The 17369-nt window shown below is 37.0% G+C and overlaps 1 protein-coding gene across 2 annotated transcripts; it reads left to right on the top strand.

Annotated features, from left to right (window-relative positions):
• Window positions 1-1505: 1505 nt before the first annotated feature.
• LOC110111625 lies at window positions 1506-16958 on the top strand. 2 transcript variants are annotated; one of them, XM_020843577.2, is made up of 7 exons: window positions 1506-1632; window positions 7615-7707; window positions 8142-8276; window positions 8388-8477; window positions 13008-13157; window positions 13734-15355; window positions 15819-16958. In XM_020843577.2, exons 1-7 carry the CDS (start codon window positions 1570-1572, stop codon window positions 16705-16707), a joined length of 3042 nt encoding a protein of 1013 aa, XP_020699236.1. In that variant the 5' UTR covers window positions 1506-1569; the 3' UTR covers window positions 16708-16958. The 2 variants fall into 2 exon arrangements, with proteins under 2 accessions (XP_020699236.1, XP_020699237.1); XM_020843578.2 differs by lacking the exons at window positions 1506-1632; window positions 7615-7707 and having other exon boundaries at window positions 8145-8276; window positions 8350-8477.
• Window positions 16959-17369: the final 411 nt, after the last annotated feature.

The following is a 17369-nucleotide window of genomic DNA, read 5'->3' as shown; positions in this document are numbered from 1 at the left end:
TAGCATTAATTAATAATGATTTTTATCTATCTCCATAATTATGTGTAGAAGATTTATGAGATTATCGAGGATAAAAGTCATTTATTTTGTTTCTCAATAAATATCTAACTAATTTTACTGTCTTTTATTCATTATTCTTCATACAACACAAGAATATTGATGCTTGATTATGTTGTAGGAGTAGGATGAATTAAATATAATACAAGCAATATTAATTTTTGATTCAAATTTGAATATAATTAAGTTAAATATTCTTCAACCTCTTAGGTATCTTAACGGAATTAGGTTCACCATCAGTCGAAAATGGTTCAAACAAAGGTTGAACCTAGTTCGAATATCATTTGAATTAGGGTCAAGCCTCGTTAAAAAACTTTCAAACCTATGCAAACAATGTTCTAACCTCTTTTGACTCATCGTGAAACGTTTTTCACTGCCCTATTTAGTTATATATTTGTGTTTAAAACAAAAAGATCTCAATTTTTTTTCGTAAAATTTATTGAAGACCATCAATACAAATCATAAAACTCATTAAATAGTTATTTTAATCATATGTCCATAAATTTTAAACATTAAAAACACTTACCCACATGGTTGAAGCCATCTTAATTACTTTATTGAAGTTTATAACCATTAAAAAGAGAAGCATAATATTAAGTTAAGTGTTGCAAAGATGAGGATGCTTAGGTGGATGAGTGACTTTATACTCTTAGAGACCTGATAAAAAACGATCATATATGTGAAAAGGTCGGATTATAGCTTTAGTGGATGATAAGATTAGAGAGAGTCGCCTTAGATGGTTTGGTCACATAAAACGGTAACCCAATTAGTAGAGTAGATGTATTAGATTTGACTGATATTAAGAAATGTAGATGCATACCTAAAAAGACGTAGTTAGAAAATATTAGAAATAAAATTTTCTTATTAGATTTAAATGAGAATTTGACTCTTGACCAGACACAATGGAGAAAAAATGATTCATGTAATCGATCCTAGCAGTGGGATAAAGGCTTGATGTTGTTGTTGCCTTGTTGGTGTATTGAAATTTATAACCATCATCCTAAACTTTTTATGATATTATATAAAAAAATCTCATACTAAAAGAGCGAAGAATTAACATAACAAATGACTGAGAAAATATAAGAGTACTTTATAAGAAGTTAAATTAAGAATGTTATAACTCTCTCTCTCTCTCTATATATATATCTTGAGGGTATTTAGTTAAAAAATAAGTTTAAGATTTTTGATTGCCATAAAAAAAAGAATTTGTTCCAAATTGGTAGAATTTATTTTTCATTAAAAAAATGATCTAAAAATATTTTACACTGCAAATTTTTTTTAATTCATTTAAACATTAATATTTTCAAATTATTATATTTAAAATATTTAGAACTATTTTAGTTAAAACCAAACAGCCCAAAATAAAAATATGAAGAGAGAGCAGTGAAATAAATGCAATAAGAAGCAAAATTTACATTTTTAACCCCACTATTTAGTATAAAGTATGAACGGTAGCGAAAAAGCTGGTTTCATCTGTCGTCAAGGCGGGAAGTTGGAAATTGAGGTGGAGAGATGGAAAGCGAGGCAACGAAGAACGATTTGCAGGGCATTTTTGACGCCATTAAAGCATCAGAGGTGAGTTCGATTCCCTCGATGCTCGTTTTCTGCGTATTGCTTCCTTCTCTCTTTCTCTCTCTCACCTCCTTCTGTGTTTCCATCCACTTACGAGTTCTGCAAAGCTTGATACAAGCAGAAATCGTATCAGTGGAAAAAATAAATTGATGGTTGTAATTATTTATGGAGGCTCCATTATTTGGGCACACCGGGAGGAACCCGAGCTTCCTGGAGTTGGGTTTTCTTTTCCGGCTGAAGGTTAGGGTTTTAAAGGTTTAGCATTATATCGTTAAATATATGTAGGGGCTGTTTGTTTGCAAGATTTAGCTAGTAGTTAGGCTAAATCTTGCCGAACGGTTTTTTTGAGTTACATAAATCATTCCACTTAAAAAAAAAAATTATCATTTCCTCCCATTTTATGCGAAGTCCTGGATTTAGTAAATTTTGAGGGAGGGGAGTAGGATTTGATATATTTACGCCAGTTCTATCTATCTCTTTTTCTTCTTCATTTTTGATATATCATAAAAAAAATATCTTGACCGCGCACAAATCTCGAGGCAAAAATCAAGTTGGAAACTTCAAAAATTAAACCTGGGATCATCTGAACTCCGATTTCAACAAATTTACAGTCGAACTGATTGTCTCAGAAATACAAACCCTAAGACACCAAATTCGACTCAATCCTAGCTCAAATGGGTCCAAATCAAGGACCCGAAACGCTATTGGAAAGCTCGAACCACAATTTGGGTTACCAAACATTTTCCAAACATGACATGCTTATAGTCGAATCGAGCGGTTCGACGAAAAGAATCCAACGAGCCCAAGATCACCGAATTTCGATATCGTTAAGACCTTTAAATGTCTAATAAACGGTCCATTATCAAAGGATTCAATATCGGTCGTCCATTCGAACTACTCTACATTTATCCTTGATCCTCCTCCTATTTACAGGTCATGTCACTCTCAGAAAATTATAAATATATCTCTCATTTCTCTTGAGAAGGGGACCGGAACAAGAAGAAGAAGAGAATATGAGGATAAGAGGGAAGAAACTTCTCAACTACAACCGCTAGAATTTCGCCCGACTTTCCAAGTGACGCCGGAATTCTGCCCGACCTCCAAGTGACGTCGGAATTCTGCCCGACCTCCAAATGATGCCAGAATTCCTCCCGACCTCCAAATGACATCGGGGTTTCACTCGAACTCCAAGTGACGCTGGAGTTTTGCTCGAATACCATCTAACGTCGTAGTTCTCCTCGGCCGCCAACTGACGTCGGACTTCTACCCGACGCCGGACCTCCGCTTGTCACCAAGTTTCTACTCAACATCGGACTTCTGCCTGTTGTCAGACTTTCACCGGAAATCTATCTGATGATGGATTTTTGTTCATTGCTTGGTTTCTACCTGATGCCATCGCACACCAACTAAAGTCCTTTCGACCTTCGTCGCCCGTCGACTACGGTCCTTCTGACTTACGTCGCCCACCGACTACAGTCCTTCCGACCTCTGTCGCCTGCCGACTACGGTCCTCCTGACTTACGTCGCCCACCGACTACAGTCCTTCCGACCTCCGTCGCCAGACAACGGTCTTTATGACCACCATTGCCCGCCGACTATGATTCTTCTGACCTCCGTCACTAGACTATGGTCTTTCTTACCAAACAAACACGTCAACAATGATTCTTTGTATTCCTATCATGTAATGTACTCCATAAGATGTACATCAAGCTAAGGCCTTCCCCTAAAGAAGGGCCTCAGTTGTAATCGATTGCAAATAATAGTGGATTCATTCAAACTGGGCTAGGCCCCGTGGTTTTTCCCCCTTTTCAGGGGTTTTCCACGTAAGAATCTTGATGTCTCATAAATGCTAGACCCTCTTTAATATCTGATTGCGTGCCAGATTTTCGTACAACGCAAATACGCTAAATTTTATATTTCTCTACCGCCGCGAAGACTCCACGACGCAACAATTGTAATCCTAAATAATGAAAATATCTACAAAACAATTTATTTGGATTTACCACATAATATCCACCTTGCAAAATAATTTTCAGGATTGACAAGATTTACAAAATCCAACGTGTAGCCAAAACAACCTCGTAATTTGTTTTCTGTGGTGAATGCAAGTCTTACCCCATGAAAATATGTAATTTGTTTTGTTCTTTTGAACGGATGATTTGTTGAACTGACACGGCATAGATTTTATATATTTGTTTTGTTATCCATTAGTTGATATTTGTAGCTTTCCATAATTATAAAATTAGAATTGCATCAAAGCCCAAACCATCTCTTTTTGAGAGCACTAAAACAAGCAATATGATCAACATTGAAGAAAGAAAGCTACCTCCACATAATTATGATAAAGAACAAAAAAAAAAAAAAAACTATAGAGATTAGAACATCAAGATTTATATGATTTGGTCAAGAATAACCTATATCATGGAGTGCGGTGGTACAATTGATCCATAATAAAATTTATATGGAGAGGTACATGATAAGAGTAGTAAAAAATATATATACATACCCCAAATTCTAATATCTTAAAGCTAATAAGGAAAAGGGAGAAGAGATCTCATTAAAACTTTGGAAATTTTTTTCAAGAGTAAACCAAGAGGAAAGATGCATCCTACTAATCTCCTAAAACACGAAATAAATGAATCTTCCTCTTTATTTTGATTAATTTCTAACTGAAGAAGATGGAACAAACAATCCTTTATAATGAGTTGCCACTCTCTTCTCGTCAGTAAGCAGTTGTAACCTTAGGAGTTCCACTTGGGAGTTTGAGAAAGAGAGAAAGCACTGCAACCTTACTCTTGCCATCCCTCTTCGATTTGCTACCTTGTTCTACACAGCTTCTTTCAATCTCGTGAAAGCATCTGGTCAAGCAAGCATGAATAATGTTAGGATTTAAAATAGAATTATATAAAATTTAGAAATAATTTGGTATAAATCCTAAAAATTCATTTTCTTTACATTAAATCCTCCACAAAACAAGGAACAAAGTAGATAACCAAATCACCAAAGCCTGCTACCCACCTAAATCCTTGAAAGGGATGACTGCTTCACACGTCTAAGCATTTTCTGATCTTGCGAAGAAGAATTGCCTTGGTAACCATGTTGTTAGGATTGCACTATGTACACATCTTCTGGATTGAAACCTCACCACGTTCGACCTTCTCTTTGATGAAGTGGTACCAAGCATCAATATGCTTACTTCTTCTAGAATTGACTAAGTTTTGGCCAAGTGACAAGTACTCGAATTATCAATAGGATATGATCGATAGGGCACAAAACCCTCTATCAGCTAAGGCGGATTCAAATTTGTCCCCTTAGACAAACATTCACCCCATGTCTACAAGGTACTATTAGACGACACAACCCATGGTTATCGACAAGGATCTTTCTGTCTGGTTAGGTTGACTACCTCCTCCGACTAAGTAGACCAAGGAACACGATGGTCTGGGACGACGGAACCATGTGATCTTTATTGGGTAAATCATTCATTCCCCCACCATCCGCTTTAAGTATAAGATGATAAAATTTCCTAATTTTAAATATCAAACCTTCAAACACATAAACCCATGCTGCTACTATATGTCATATACATGTATCTCTATGTATATATTTGACGACTAGCATTAATCAAAAGTTCTCTCTTGCTTCTAGGAGGGGTAATTAACTATAGGGGCTTGTGCCTATAGTAAACTAGAACTTAGATCTAAAGCCCTCGCAAAATGAGGGTGAAATTTCTGGGTAGTCACTTATCTTCAAACCCAATCCGCTTTCTGAAAATTTACCTCGGAACCTATTCCGTTAAAACTCCCCCGAAAGCAGGGGAGGCCGGGGTGCGAATTTTTGGAGCCTACAAAGAGCTATTGGAATTGTTTCATCTTTTGAATAACAGGCATAATGCTTTGGAAAAGTCCAATTAGGCCTTAAAAACCCTAAATTTCTCTCGTAGAGGTTGTAAAACCTTAAACCCTTGAAATTGGGATCACTTTCTAACATTTTGTTGCACAGGATATTTTAAATGGAGTTCAGAAAATCTCCAACATTCATGTCTTGGATTCAGAAATCTGAAAATACAACCATGCAATGCCAAAGTGAATTTCTCTCTTTGTGGAAACTGGAGGTTTTATTTATTTAGTGATATAATCATTAAGTGGAAATGATGGGGACATCGACAGGAGATTCCGACGCATTTATCAGAGACGACACTGGAGATCGACGACCATGATGGAGAGCCTTTATTACTGATGATTATTTATTTGCATTTTATGTATTATGCATGTATTTTCAATTTTTCCATTTTTACCCTTATGGGTATCTGTTTGCTTTTGTAGCCCAAGGGACATATTAGACTTTTGTATTTGTTGTCATGTGGAGCCTATATATATGGCTCTTGTACCTTGTATGAGAAATTATTGATGAATGAAAATTTTCTACTCTTATGTTCCCTTTGTGAGTTCTTGAAGATCTCTTGGTGAGTTCTTTGTTTGAGATCTCTTTGTGAGTTCTCTAGGTAATTATAATCATAGTTCTTCTCCTCCTCCATAAACTACCACAAGCAAAGTCCAAGAGTTGGAAGAAGTCGAATCCTCCATTGTTGCCACCACCTTTGGACCCCAACCCGTCGGCCACCCTAGCTCCACCCGCCGACCACCTTGCCGCCGGCTCCTCCCCTCCCCATCCTCTCACCACCACTCTCTCCCTTAGCCTCTTCGAAATTTGAATTCCAAATTCAAAATCTTTCCAAATTAGGAAGTTCCAATTTAGGAAAGTTTTAAATTTTTGAATTCAATTTCAATTCAAATGGAATTGGATTCATGAGAAAAATTCTTTCCTAGCCATCATCTTAATTTGGAAACCCCCATCCTCTTTCTCCAAACTCCTCCCCAGCTCCTTGATGCTGCCGACCCCCTCTTTGGGCTTCCCATTAATTGCCCAATTAATCCTCCTCCCTATTTTGAAATTCAACTTTAAGTTCAAAATAATTCCCTCCAATTTCACTTAAAACTGAAATTTATTTCAGTTTTCTACACAACACTCCTTCTCCCTCTCCCCTTCATGCCGCCGGTTCCCCCTTGCATGGCAAATTTACTCTCTTGCCTAATTAACCCTCCACCCTCATTAATTTTGAATTTGAAATTCAAAACTAATCCCTCCAAAACCACCTAAATCTGAAATTAATTTCAGATTTACTAAAACTCCTCATGTAATTCCTTAGCCTAGCCAATCCCTCTCATCCCAAGCTCCAAAACCCGCCGACCCCCTCTCCCTCCCATCATTGAGTTTCTTTGGTGACCGCTCGTCTTGAAGTCCATGCCGTATGGCAGATCCCGCCGTTGACCACGGACTCTTCTACGACATCTACGGAAACAACCACGTCCTAAGATCTCCTTTCTTTGACTTTGGATTTGGCTTCGACAATACCGTCGAGGAATACTTGGATCGGATCCTTCCAACACCAGTGGATGCCGTCGACGACCAATTTTCAGACTACACGCGGATCATCAAAGGTCATCCTCCTGTGCCACCTCCACCTCCGAGTTCCTTCTCAACAACGACGTTCCTTGGCTCCTCCCTCCTCGTGGCAACCTCATTTCTAGTGTGGACGCTCTTCCGCCGCTCAACCTAGTTTCGTAGGAAAGAGAGAGTAAGACCTCAAGGTGAACAACTCATTATTAATCGTTGGATTCAAGTTATAAGCTTTTAACGTTACTATTTCCTTTGTATTTGATTAAATCGCTTAGTTAATCTCATTGTAATTCTTTGCCTAAGCAAGTTGAACTCTACGAATTCTTGTAGCCGATTTTGACTTGATGCATGATTCTATAAATGGTTAAGCTATTATTAAATCTTCTTTTTTAATCTTGTGTAACTCAACCATGCATCACATCAGGAAAAGTATTTATAATCTGTAAAAAAGAAATCCTTAGAATTTCCTGTTTTTATTAAGATCACAGCTTTTTAAACTGTTAATAGCTCGTTCTTTTGTTGCAGGATCTTGATAATCGAATTTCACTTGTTAACCAAATTGGGGATTCCTATCAACTGGAGACACCGGATGTAGTTCTTTTAATAAATTTGTTGATCGTATCCATCCCTTTCAGTTTAATGGCTCATCCATTTTTTAAAAATTGGTCCTTCAAATTATTATTTTTCCGTAGAAGCTTGTGCCAGAATTCAAAGTCATTATCATTGCTACTTTGATTTCTTGCATTAGATGTTAAAGATAGTAAGGCGTTGACAATGAACTTCTGTTGTTCTAAAGAACTTGGTAGGATCTTTTTCCATTAAACATGGTCTGACAAGTGTGCTTAGTGTACTTCTTAATGGATGCATAGATTTCCTGGCGTTATTTAGCATTCGTTCTGTATGAGGAAAACCGTGTATTTGCAAAATGGAAGCTAACAATTGCAGCAGAAATAGTTCCCCCTAGTCTTTTTTTCCTTTGAATTTGAAGTAATTCTATTGTTGGACACATTCTGTATAGATTGTCAAGGTTTGTTGCCTTAACAACAACATGGACGCTTTGGGAGGAGTCCGCTTGCTCTGGCGTGTCAAGATGCATGTTACATAAAACGCTTTTGCATACAGCGGCAAAGTACTTGGAATCTGATATCATAAACTATCTCAGTCCGTTTCTCATTCTTGGAACAAAGGTAATTTTTCTGTAACTTCTAATTATATTTGATATCACCCATACTTATCTTACGTGTTTTGTGAACTACTAAGGAATAAGGATGCTCTAACATCCTTAGAATCATCCTTAGGCAAGCATGTGGTGCAGAAATCATTTCCAGGTGACTCTTACATCAGTGGAAGAGTTCCATGAGGAACAACATAAAAGCCTATTATATCAGGTATGAAGCAATGTAATTGCATATGATCATGCTATTTCGTTTGCTTAAACTGTTATATTTATCATTGCGGAATTCCTGTTTTCTCATCTCATCCATCCAAACGTGTATTTTTGTTATGCTGCTTTCGATATGTTAATTTGTAATTTCCAATATGTATGAAGTTTTATTTATCATGTTCTTTCGTATCATTTACACAATTCACTTACTCTTAACTTTGTCTATATTGAAAAATATTTTCTTATATGTGTTTTTCTTTTCAATATATTTTTCTTATCTTTCAACTATCAAATCTTTTTCTGGCATTACTTCTCTTAGTTCTCTATAGTAAATAATTCTTCTTTAAAATACTAATGGCGCTTACTCGATATTAACCTTCTGTTCAGTTTTTTTTTTCATTTATACAGAACAGAGTGAGTTAAAGGTTTGATGCCCTGACGATTTTCCTACTTTGTCTAATCATTCTTGTTCAAGTATATATATCTTGGGGTCCAATCAATGTTTCTTTTACTTTATATTGTGTTTTTTTTTTTTCACTTACATGCATCTAGGATTGTTGCATGTTGAAACATTCACTGCATTAGAGAGAGTTTATCTTGTTAGAATTGAATGAAAATTCACACACACTAATAAGATACAAGCAGCTCATATGAAACATGAGATTTCTCACATAAAAAACTATGAATGGGAAAAAATAATCGGACTTGAATAAGTTGAAATGGTTACACTAGTGAATTTATATTACAAAAGATGTCCTTCCCCATAGTTAGAGAAGTTATCAATATCATGTAATAAAACATGAAACATGGAAGATGACTTTCGTGATGGGACTCAGAAGAGCATTGAGATGTCGGAATTATTATCAAAAGATGATTAATGGTTTGCTTTATCTTTCTCCTTATAAGAAAGAGGATCGACGACTAAGAGACAAACATGGACCTTGGTTGCAATGACTGGCATTGATAATGATGGTGATCTTGGGTAATTGTCTAGGTGGCAACGTTGGGCATTGACTTATGGATAAAATCAATAAAGTTCTAATTTTTCCTATCTTTGATAGAGTTATAAAGAAATCCTAAATCATCATTACCTTTAGACATCTTGGCGGTGGTGGGGATTGACGTTAGTGGCAATGGTGTACATTAATTAGTGTTGATGGTGATGGTGATGGTGGGTGTCGACTTTGGTCATTATGTTGAAAATCGACATTGGTGAAGATGAGGGGAGTCATCGTTGTTAGGGTAAGCATGCATTAACACTGTTGGTGACTATGGGTGCACTGTTATTGGCGACTGTGATCATCAATGGGCGCTATTATTATTCGTGATGAAGGGACTAATTCTTTTTGGCTACAATGAAAATCTATGATGTTGGCGATGATGGGCATTGGCCTTGTTGGTGATGGTGGACATCATTCTTATTATTAATGATGCCATTTAGCCTTGTTGGCGTCAACATGCTTCATCATTGTGATGTTGGGTGTTAGCCTTATTGGTGATGATGGGTATTAGTGTTATTAATGATGGTGAGTGCCACCTTTGTGGCAGCAATGGGCATTTGCTTTGGTATTGCTAGCGGGTAGTTGCAGTGTTGTCGTTGACGGACGTTGGCCTTATTGGCGATGACAGACATTAATGTTAGTGTCAACGGTGGGAGCTAATGAATAATGACAAGTGTCAGCATTAGTGTTTATGACAAGTGTCTGGATTGTAACGATTGTTGATGAGAGTGGGCATTAGCTTTTATGGTGACGACATGTATTGGTGTTGGTTTCGAGACGATGACATGTCTTGTTGGCTAAGGCGAGCATTAGGCTTATTTACAATAGTGTGCATCACCATTATTGGTGGTGGTAGGCATTTACAAAAAGTGTTATCTCTATTGGTGATGATGGGTGTTTGTGCATGTGATAGCGACAATCATTGACATTGTTAACAAGGATGAGCATTATGAGTGATGACATTCTGATGGATAAGTGATTTCAAATTATATTTATCAGATGGGGCCATAATCAGAAAAAAAAAAGAATAATCTTTTGTTATCACAGGGTTTCAAGCAATACGATTTAAATGATATTTACTAAATGTTTCATTCTTTATTTTAATGCTATATGCATTTGTACTTTTGTGCTTTTCTTTGTACTTTGACAATTCTAAGTAATTTCCCTTATTGTTCTCATATAGTTTTATTATTATAATATTTTGCTAAAAGAAAGATAATAGGAAAGTTGAGAGAGAAAAGTGTTACACCTCACGATACCCTTTAACAGTAACATGGAGTGTCACATAAATGAACGTAACATTATATATTTATCTTTTATCATTCCTCACACAGATTCACACTGCAGTCAAAAGCAGGGAATTGGTAGTAGAAACTTCGGGCTGTTAAAGTGAAACTCCACGCCACCGGATCTACAACCTTTGTACGAGCAAACAGAAGGCGTAAACAAAGTTTGAAATAAAGCCCCGTGCATCTGGCAGCAATAGCCACCTATGCAGCCGGACACCCCCTTGCACTGCATACAAACATTATAAAATCCCCCTCACGTATGCATTGCACTTGCATGATGATATATCATATATGCATGTATCATAACTTGTAGAATGCATTATACATGCATATCACTCGACATTGTTACTGCATTCCAAATATAACTTCCTGGCATTGTTATTGCATTTAAAAAAAAAAAAAACATCATCATGCATTTAAAATAAGCAGAGGGTTTCACTCTAGTATGCCATATGACACTGCAATTGTATTTCAAAAATCATATCATGCATATATATGTTGCACCATATGAAATACATCCAATGACATATACCTATGTAGGCTCTAGTGAGCGTGTTGTACTTGTAGGTACGCACGTGACCCCTGAGAATGTTGCGCAGGTTAAAGAAATAAATTTGGATTTGAAATCGATCTTCTGTTAGCGACTAGACAGAGTCGACAATGTTCAATCAATAAAACAAAATGTTTATAAATTTTTCGATGATGCTTGTGTTGAATGTAAATTTCAACCGGAGGGGATCAAACATTCAAAATGCCCTCAAACGCCCATAAAATCCAAAATCCAAAAAATTCTAAAGTTCAAGATATTTAAAATTAAAATTAAATCATCAAATACTTAAAGAAAATGCACATCAACCCTCCGCAACAGTTTGCTGAGGTGGAAAAATTCAAAAATAACTTTAGCTCACAAAGTGCTAATGTCTCGTCGAGAATATCACTAAGATCAATTCTCAATCTGTCTCTTGCCAGTAAGGACGTGACACGTGTCCTCTAACCGGTGGTTTCACTGTAATGGCACCACAACAATGATTTCTCTGCTAAATGGCACCACAGGTAAACGGTTATAATCGAGACCCTCTGAACCAGGTGGTTCACCGCGAAATGACACCACTATATTACAGTCATGGTCAGCGCCCGTATGGTCCCCAATTGTGTTAAATCGTTGAGCAATGAATCAATATGATATAATTGATAGGACACAAAGCCCTCTGTTAGCTAAGGTGGATTCAAATTTGTCCCTTTAGATAAACATCAAACCCAGGTCTACAACGTACCCTTGGACGAAGTAACCCATGATTGCTGACAAGGATCTTTCTGTCAAGTTAGGTCGCTACCTTCTCTGATTAAGTAGACCACGATGGCCCGGGACGACAAAACCATGAGATCTTGATTGGGCTCATCATCATTCCCCCACCATTCGCTTTAACTGCAAGATGATACAATTTTAAATATTAATTCTCCAACCATTCCAAATACCCATGCTGCTACTATATGCTAGATAACACGTATCTCTACGTATCTGATTGATGAATAGCCTTTATCGAAAGTTCTCTCTCGTTATCGGGAGGGGTAATTAACTATAGGGGCGCCTATAGGAAACTAGAACTCAAATCATAAAGTCCTCGCAAAATGAGGACGAAATCTATGGGTAGTGTCTTATCTACAAACCCATCTGCCTTCCCAAAATTTACCTAGGAACTTAAATCCGTTAAAACTCTCCCGAAAAAGCAACGCCGGGGCTGAATTTTCGGAGACCACAAAGTTATTTAAAATAATTTGTGCAAAAATTTAACAACTCAAGTAGTTTTGAAAAGAATGATTTTAGTGTGAAGATTTATAAAACCAACTCATATAGTTAGGATAAGGTTAAGGATAATTTTGATGACATTGGCTGTTGTAAGATTAGAGAGAGTCGCCTTCCGATGACCCGATTAAATAAGTAGAGGTACTAGATTTGACTTATGTTAAGAGGTAGGGGTACTTAAAAAGACTTGGTTAGAAAATATTAGAAATGATCTTTCTTTATTAGATTTAACCGAAAATTTGACTTTTAACATGACACAATGGAGAAAAAGGATTCATGCAGCCGACCCATGTAGTGGGACAAAGGCTTGATGTTGTTGTTGTTGTGGCTGTTGTAAGATTTATATTATTAATTAATTCTTTGTTCTTGGAAAGTTTGCCTACCTTATGCAGAATAACACTCTGGTGATTGTTTGACTAATTTATATATTGTTTTGGCAGCTAATCCTGGACTCTTTGGGTTTCTCTTCCGCTGTTATTTCAACTCTGATAAAATCTCCTCCTTTTGGGGAGAAGGTGGATGTGCTTATCGTTGAGAACTTCATCTTTGAAATATTAAGCTTAACAAAGGCTTTGATTCTTGAGTTGAAGGTACTGATCTTGAACAACTTAGTGTAGGTACATATCATATATAGCTGGTTGCATCTGTGTAAAAACTTGGGTAAGGAACAAATATGCACAAAAAGTTGGCTTGAAAGGAAAATTAAAACATTCATCGCAGTTGCTACTAGAATAGAGTAGGTACATATATAGCTAAACTTGAAATGTTATAGAGACACGTTAAGTAAACATGGTCTCGGTCTAAGTTTAACTTGTATAGTATTGAGTATTGACCTGTATTTGGTGAATCCTTCTGCATATACAGTTTCATGGTTTCATTTGAAGGTTGTATTATGCCTATTTCCAATCATACCCTTCTGCTACACAAAATACGCTTATCATATTCATGATTCCCATGGGCTCTAGTAGGGCTCCTTTTTCATTTATGGTAAATTACCCAGCTCTTTGTAACATCTATAGTAATGTGTCACCTGACCAGTAGTGCATCAGTGTCTGGAACATGCTATCCTCTTGTCTTGCTATCACGTTTGAACCCAATAATAGTTGACTTGATCTTATCAAATTCTTTTTCTTTGAAAAGGCATGATTGACCTTCATATTATGCAGAGGATTGATATAATTGCTTCAGAAGCTCTTAAACTGGGACAAGTTGTTCTGGATGCTGCAGTAAAGCTCTGCAGAGCATATTATCAGGCTCTTAGATGCAAGGACACTGGGGTCCATGTTCGCAGAAACGAAGCATCGGTTACTGGCAAAGTAGAGGATTATGCCTGTCATTTCACCAGCATAACAGTCTGTACTATTGAAAACTTATTTGATATTGGAACCTTCGCTGCTTCCGGTGGCGGGACTTTTGTGACTATTCTAAACATTTCCTGGAAAGGTGTTGTATGTTTATTGCAACTGGATAAAGGTGTCTTGTCTGAAAAAGTAAATGTGGAAAAAATTATTCTAACTCTAATCTCATTGACTGTTGAGTCCTTGAGGTATTCTGCTGAAGCATGGTCAGCATCAAGCTCGGTCACCGCTACCTTAACTGAGGCAAAACGAACATTTCTACCAATAAAGTTTTATTTAATTAATTCTGTCCGGATCTCTTCTGAATATCCATGTAATGCCATGAATATATGCAGGGAAGTAGTGAGATGCGTGGTGTTGATCTCATCTCTATGTATTATTTTAAGTAAAGAAATCCATCTCAAAGCTGCTACTGAGGCAATGGCAGAATTACTGGAACCGACATCCTTTCTTTTACTGCATACGCTACTAAACTCAGCTGAGGTGAAATTTGAGTCCAAGTTGCAGATTCTGGAGTGGCTATTTCCACATGAAATAAATTCTTTCATGTTTGATCAGGATAAGGATATTTATACTGCTGCAGCTACCTTGGACAGTGTTTTTGATGTAAGTTGTGATGCTTTGCCAGGAGCTGAATCTCTACTGCTAGGAAAAGTTTTCTTGTCTCTGAATCTTCTCAAAGTCTCTTCATCATTGAGAGAAGAAATAATATTAGAAATCTCAAGAAAGCTTGATAATCTTATGTCTGTTTTGACAAATGCAGATGTATTCTCTTCTGTTCTTGGTCTGCAAATACCTGTATTTAATGCCTTGGGACCTTCCACTGGGGTAGTTTGGCAACCAATGTACTCCTTTGTCTTAAGTGCTCTTAAAACCTTCATGATTGTGGCAACTTCTTCATGCCTCGTATGGATGGAGATTGAAACTTTTCTACTCCAGAATCTTTTTCATCCCCACTTTCTTTGTTTGGAGATTGTCAAGGAGCTTCTGTGCTTTCTTATACGTCACGCTGAAAATGACATGGTCAACCAAACTTTTGAAAAATTGTGTCTGTTGCTGAAGACCGTTGCCTCATCTCAGCCTTCTCTTACACCAGCATCTCCTCTAAGGAAGCTGGCCAGATCAATATCCTACCTTCTTCCTTATGCAACGCCTGCCTGTATAGATCAAGTTTATACCACCGTACTTAGTGAGGAAAAATCTGATTTGTCATCTCTCATGTATATGGCACTATTGATGGAGGGATTCCCATTAGATTCATTATCCGACAAAGTTAAAATAGTTGCCACTAGAAAGATTATTTCTACTTTTGTTAGCTTTATAGAGAACAACTCCAAGGAGTTTGAACTGGGTGCTTCTGCTTCCCTATCTTGCAATTCTGGTTTGCTCGGGTTGCCTGTTCATGCCCTTTCATCTGCTTTATGTTCACGGTAAGAAACTTGATACTTAAAAGAAGTTATGCCATGCTATAAATTCATTTAGGGGTGTCAATATTTGGCATGACCCGAAAATCTGACTCGAATTTGACTCGAAAATTTTGAGTTAGGGTCAACCCAAACCCGAAACGGGTCGGGTTTGAGTTCAACAATTCTACCCATTTCAAAAATTGGGTCGGGTTCAGGTTGACCATTTGACCTGAAATTGACACAAAATTGACCCGGCAACCCGAGATTGACCCGTTTGACCCTAAAAGCGGAGATTGACCCGGACCTAAAGCGAGTCGGGTTTGGATCCGGAAAATGACCCATTTTTCCGGGTTCGGGTTGACCCGAATAGTGCTGGGTCAGTTTCGGGTTCGACGCGAACCTGACCTGTGACCCGAAATTGACACTCCTAAATTCATTTCATCATGCGTAAATTTCATTTCACATTGCACTGCTCTTTATGTTGCAGAAATATTGAAAGTTCAGATGCTATTAATGAAAAAGTCATCTCCCAGCTCCTGAAGTTCACCATTACTGTGATTCAAACGTATAGAAATGCTGGAGAAGGGATGAAAGACCAATATGCTGAACTACTTGGTGCACTATTAGAAGTAATCTCAAATGCAAAACATCTCTATAGATATGTTGAAATCAGAGAAATTATTTTGGAGCTGCAAAAATTATTTGTGGAACCTGATGCTCCATTATCTAGATGCCAACCTTATCTAGCTACATTCCTGTCTAGTCTATGTCATATTCAAATTGCAGAATATGTTGAAAACACACTTACTGCTGCAATTTGGGACCTGTACCATTTGCTGCTTAGAGATAGACACTGGGCATTTGTTCATTTGGCTATTGCTGCATTTGGACACTTCGCTGCTCGTACTTCCTGCACACAACTTTGGAGATTTGTTCCCTCTAATGCAGCACTTTCGTTTGATTCTGCTACTGGGAGCGAGGCAAATTATGACAGTTTCATGAATGAGCTAAAAGGATTTCTTGAGAAAGAAGGGGCTTTATGTGAGTCTTCTCCATGTAAAGAACAGCTAAGTTTTCTCATCAAGGAAGGCATTGCTCTTAAAAGGCTAACCAAGACATTAACTACCATGCAAGAGGTCCCAGTTATACAATCTGTAGAAATCAATGGTCATAGAAAATGTGAGAGGAAAAAGAGAAGAAAGCTTCCTGATGGAATTTGTGAAGGAATGGATTTGCTGCAGAATGGTTTGAAGGCTATGAACAATGTTCTTTCCCAACCTGACTCTGCGGATCTCAAGGAAGAATTTTCTGTGCATATTTCATGCCTTAACGACGTACTTTCTCACCTGGTCAGTCTATATAATGCCCATCTTTAATGTATAGCATTTTGTCGCTAGTTCAAAATTTTAGGTTTCTGGCTTTCTGCATTACCTATTTTTGCAAGACGACTAGCGTTCTGCTTGCAGTTGTTCCTTATGAAAGCCAACGTTACTCAAAAGCTTTTAATTGTTTACTCCTTGGTAAAGTTTGAGCAAAATTTCCATTTCTGATAATCAACTTTCTACTTAGCTCATTTTGGTCTGTTGGTTTGGAGTTTTGACTATCAACTAAGAGGTATTGGATTTAAGTCTTGCGTATCTGATGTGCGTGTGAGTTTATCTTAATTGACCTAAATGTCCCTCATTTATACAAATCTGTTACCCTTCACCATTCCCAATGTGATGGATTGTTAAATTTGAACTAAATTAATCTATGATTTGCTAACATACAAAATTCACTATGATCCATAATCTTAAATGCCCAAACATACATAAAAAGACTCAAAATATAACTTGACATAAAGGCTAGATAACAGAATGGTCAAGCAAACGAAAATACTTAAAAAAAAAATAAAAAAAAAAACAAATAAAAAAGCAAAAGAAAATACTAAAAAGAATTTGGGCATAAGATCTTGGTGGATGATGAACATTGATAATTTATTGGAGTTAGGTAGAGGGTAACAATTATTATCGATTTCGATCAATGATGGTCATGGAAT

Source organism: Dendrobium catenatum, unplaced genomic scaffold, assembly GCF_001605985.2.
Source record: "Dendrobium catenatum unplaced genomic scaffold, ASM160598v2 fragScaff_scaffold_1417, whole genome shotgun sequence".
In the NCBI taxonomy this organism is placed as follows: Eukaryota; Viridiplantae; Streptophyta; class Magnoliopsida; order Asparagales; family Orchidaceae; genus Dendrobium; species Dendrobium catenatum.
The sequence above is the reverse complement of the archived record's forward strand: the minus strand, read 5'-3'. Positions and strand labels throughout refer to the sequence as shown.

What these genes read in the sequence shown, in the direction of transcription:
- LOC110111625 (XM_020843577.2), top strand. Translation starts at nt 1,570, where the DNA reads ATGGAAAGCGAGGCAACGAAGAACGATTTGCAGGGCATTTTTGACGCC. An exon ending in ATAAAAGCCTATTATATCAG is followed by an intron (nt 8,478 to 13,007) that starts GTATGAAGCAAT and finishes TTGTTTTGGCAG; the next exon opens with CTAATCCTGGACTCTTTGGG. An exon ending in CTTTGATTCTTGAGTTGAAG is followed by an intron (nt 13,158 to 13,733) that starts GTACTGATCTTG and finishes CATATTATGCAG; the next exon opens with AGGATTGATATAATTGCTTC.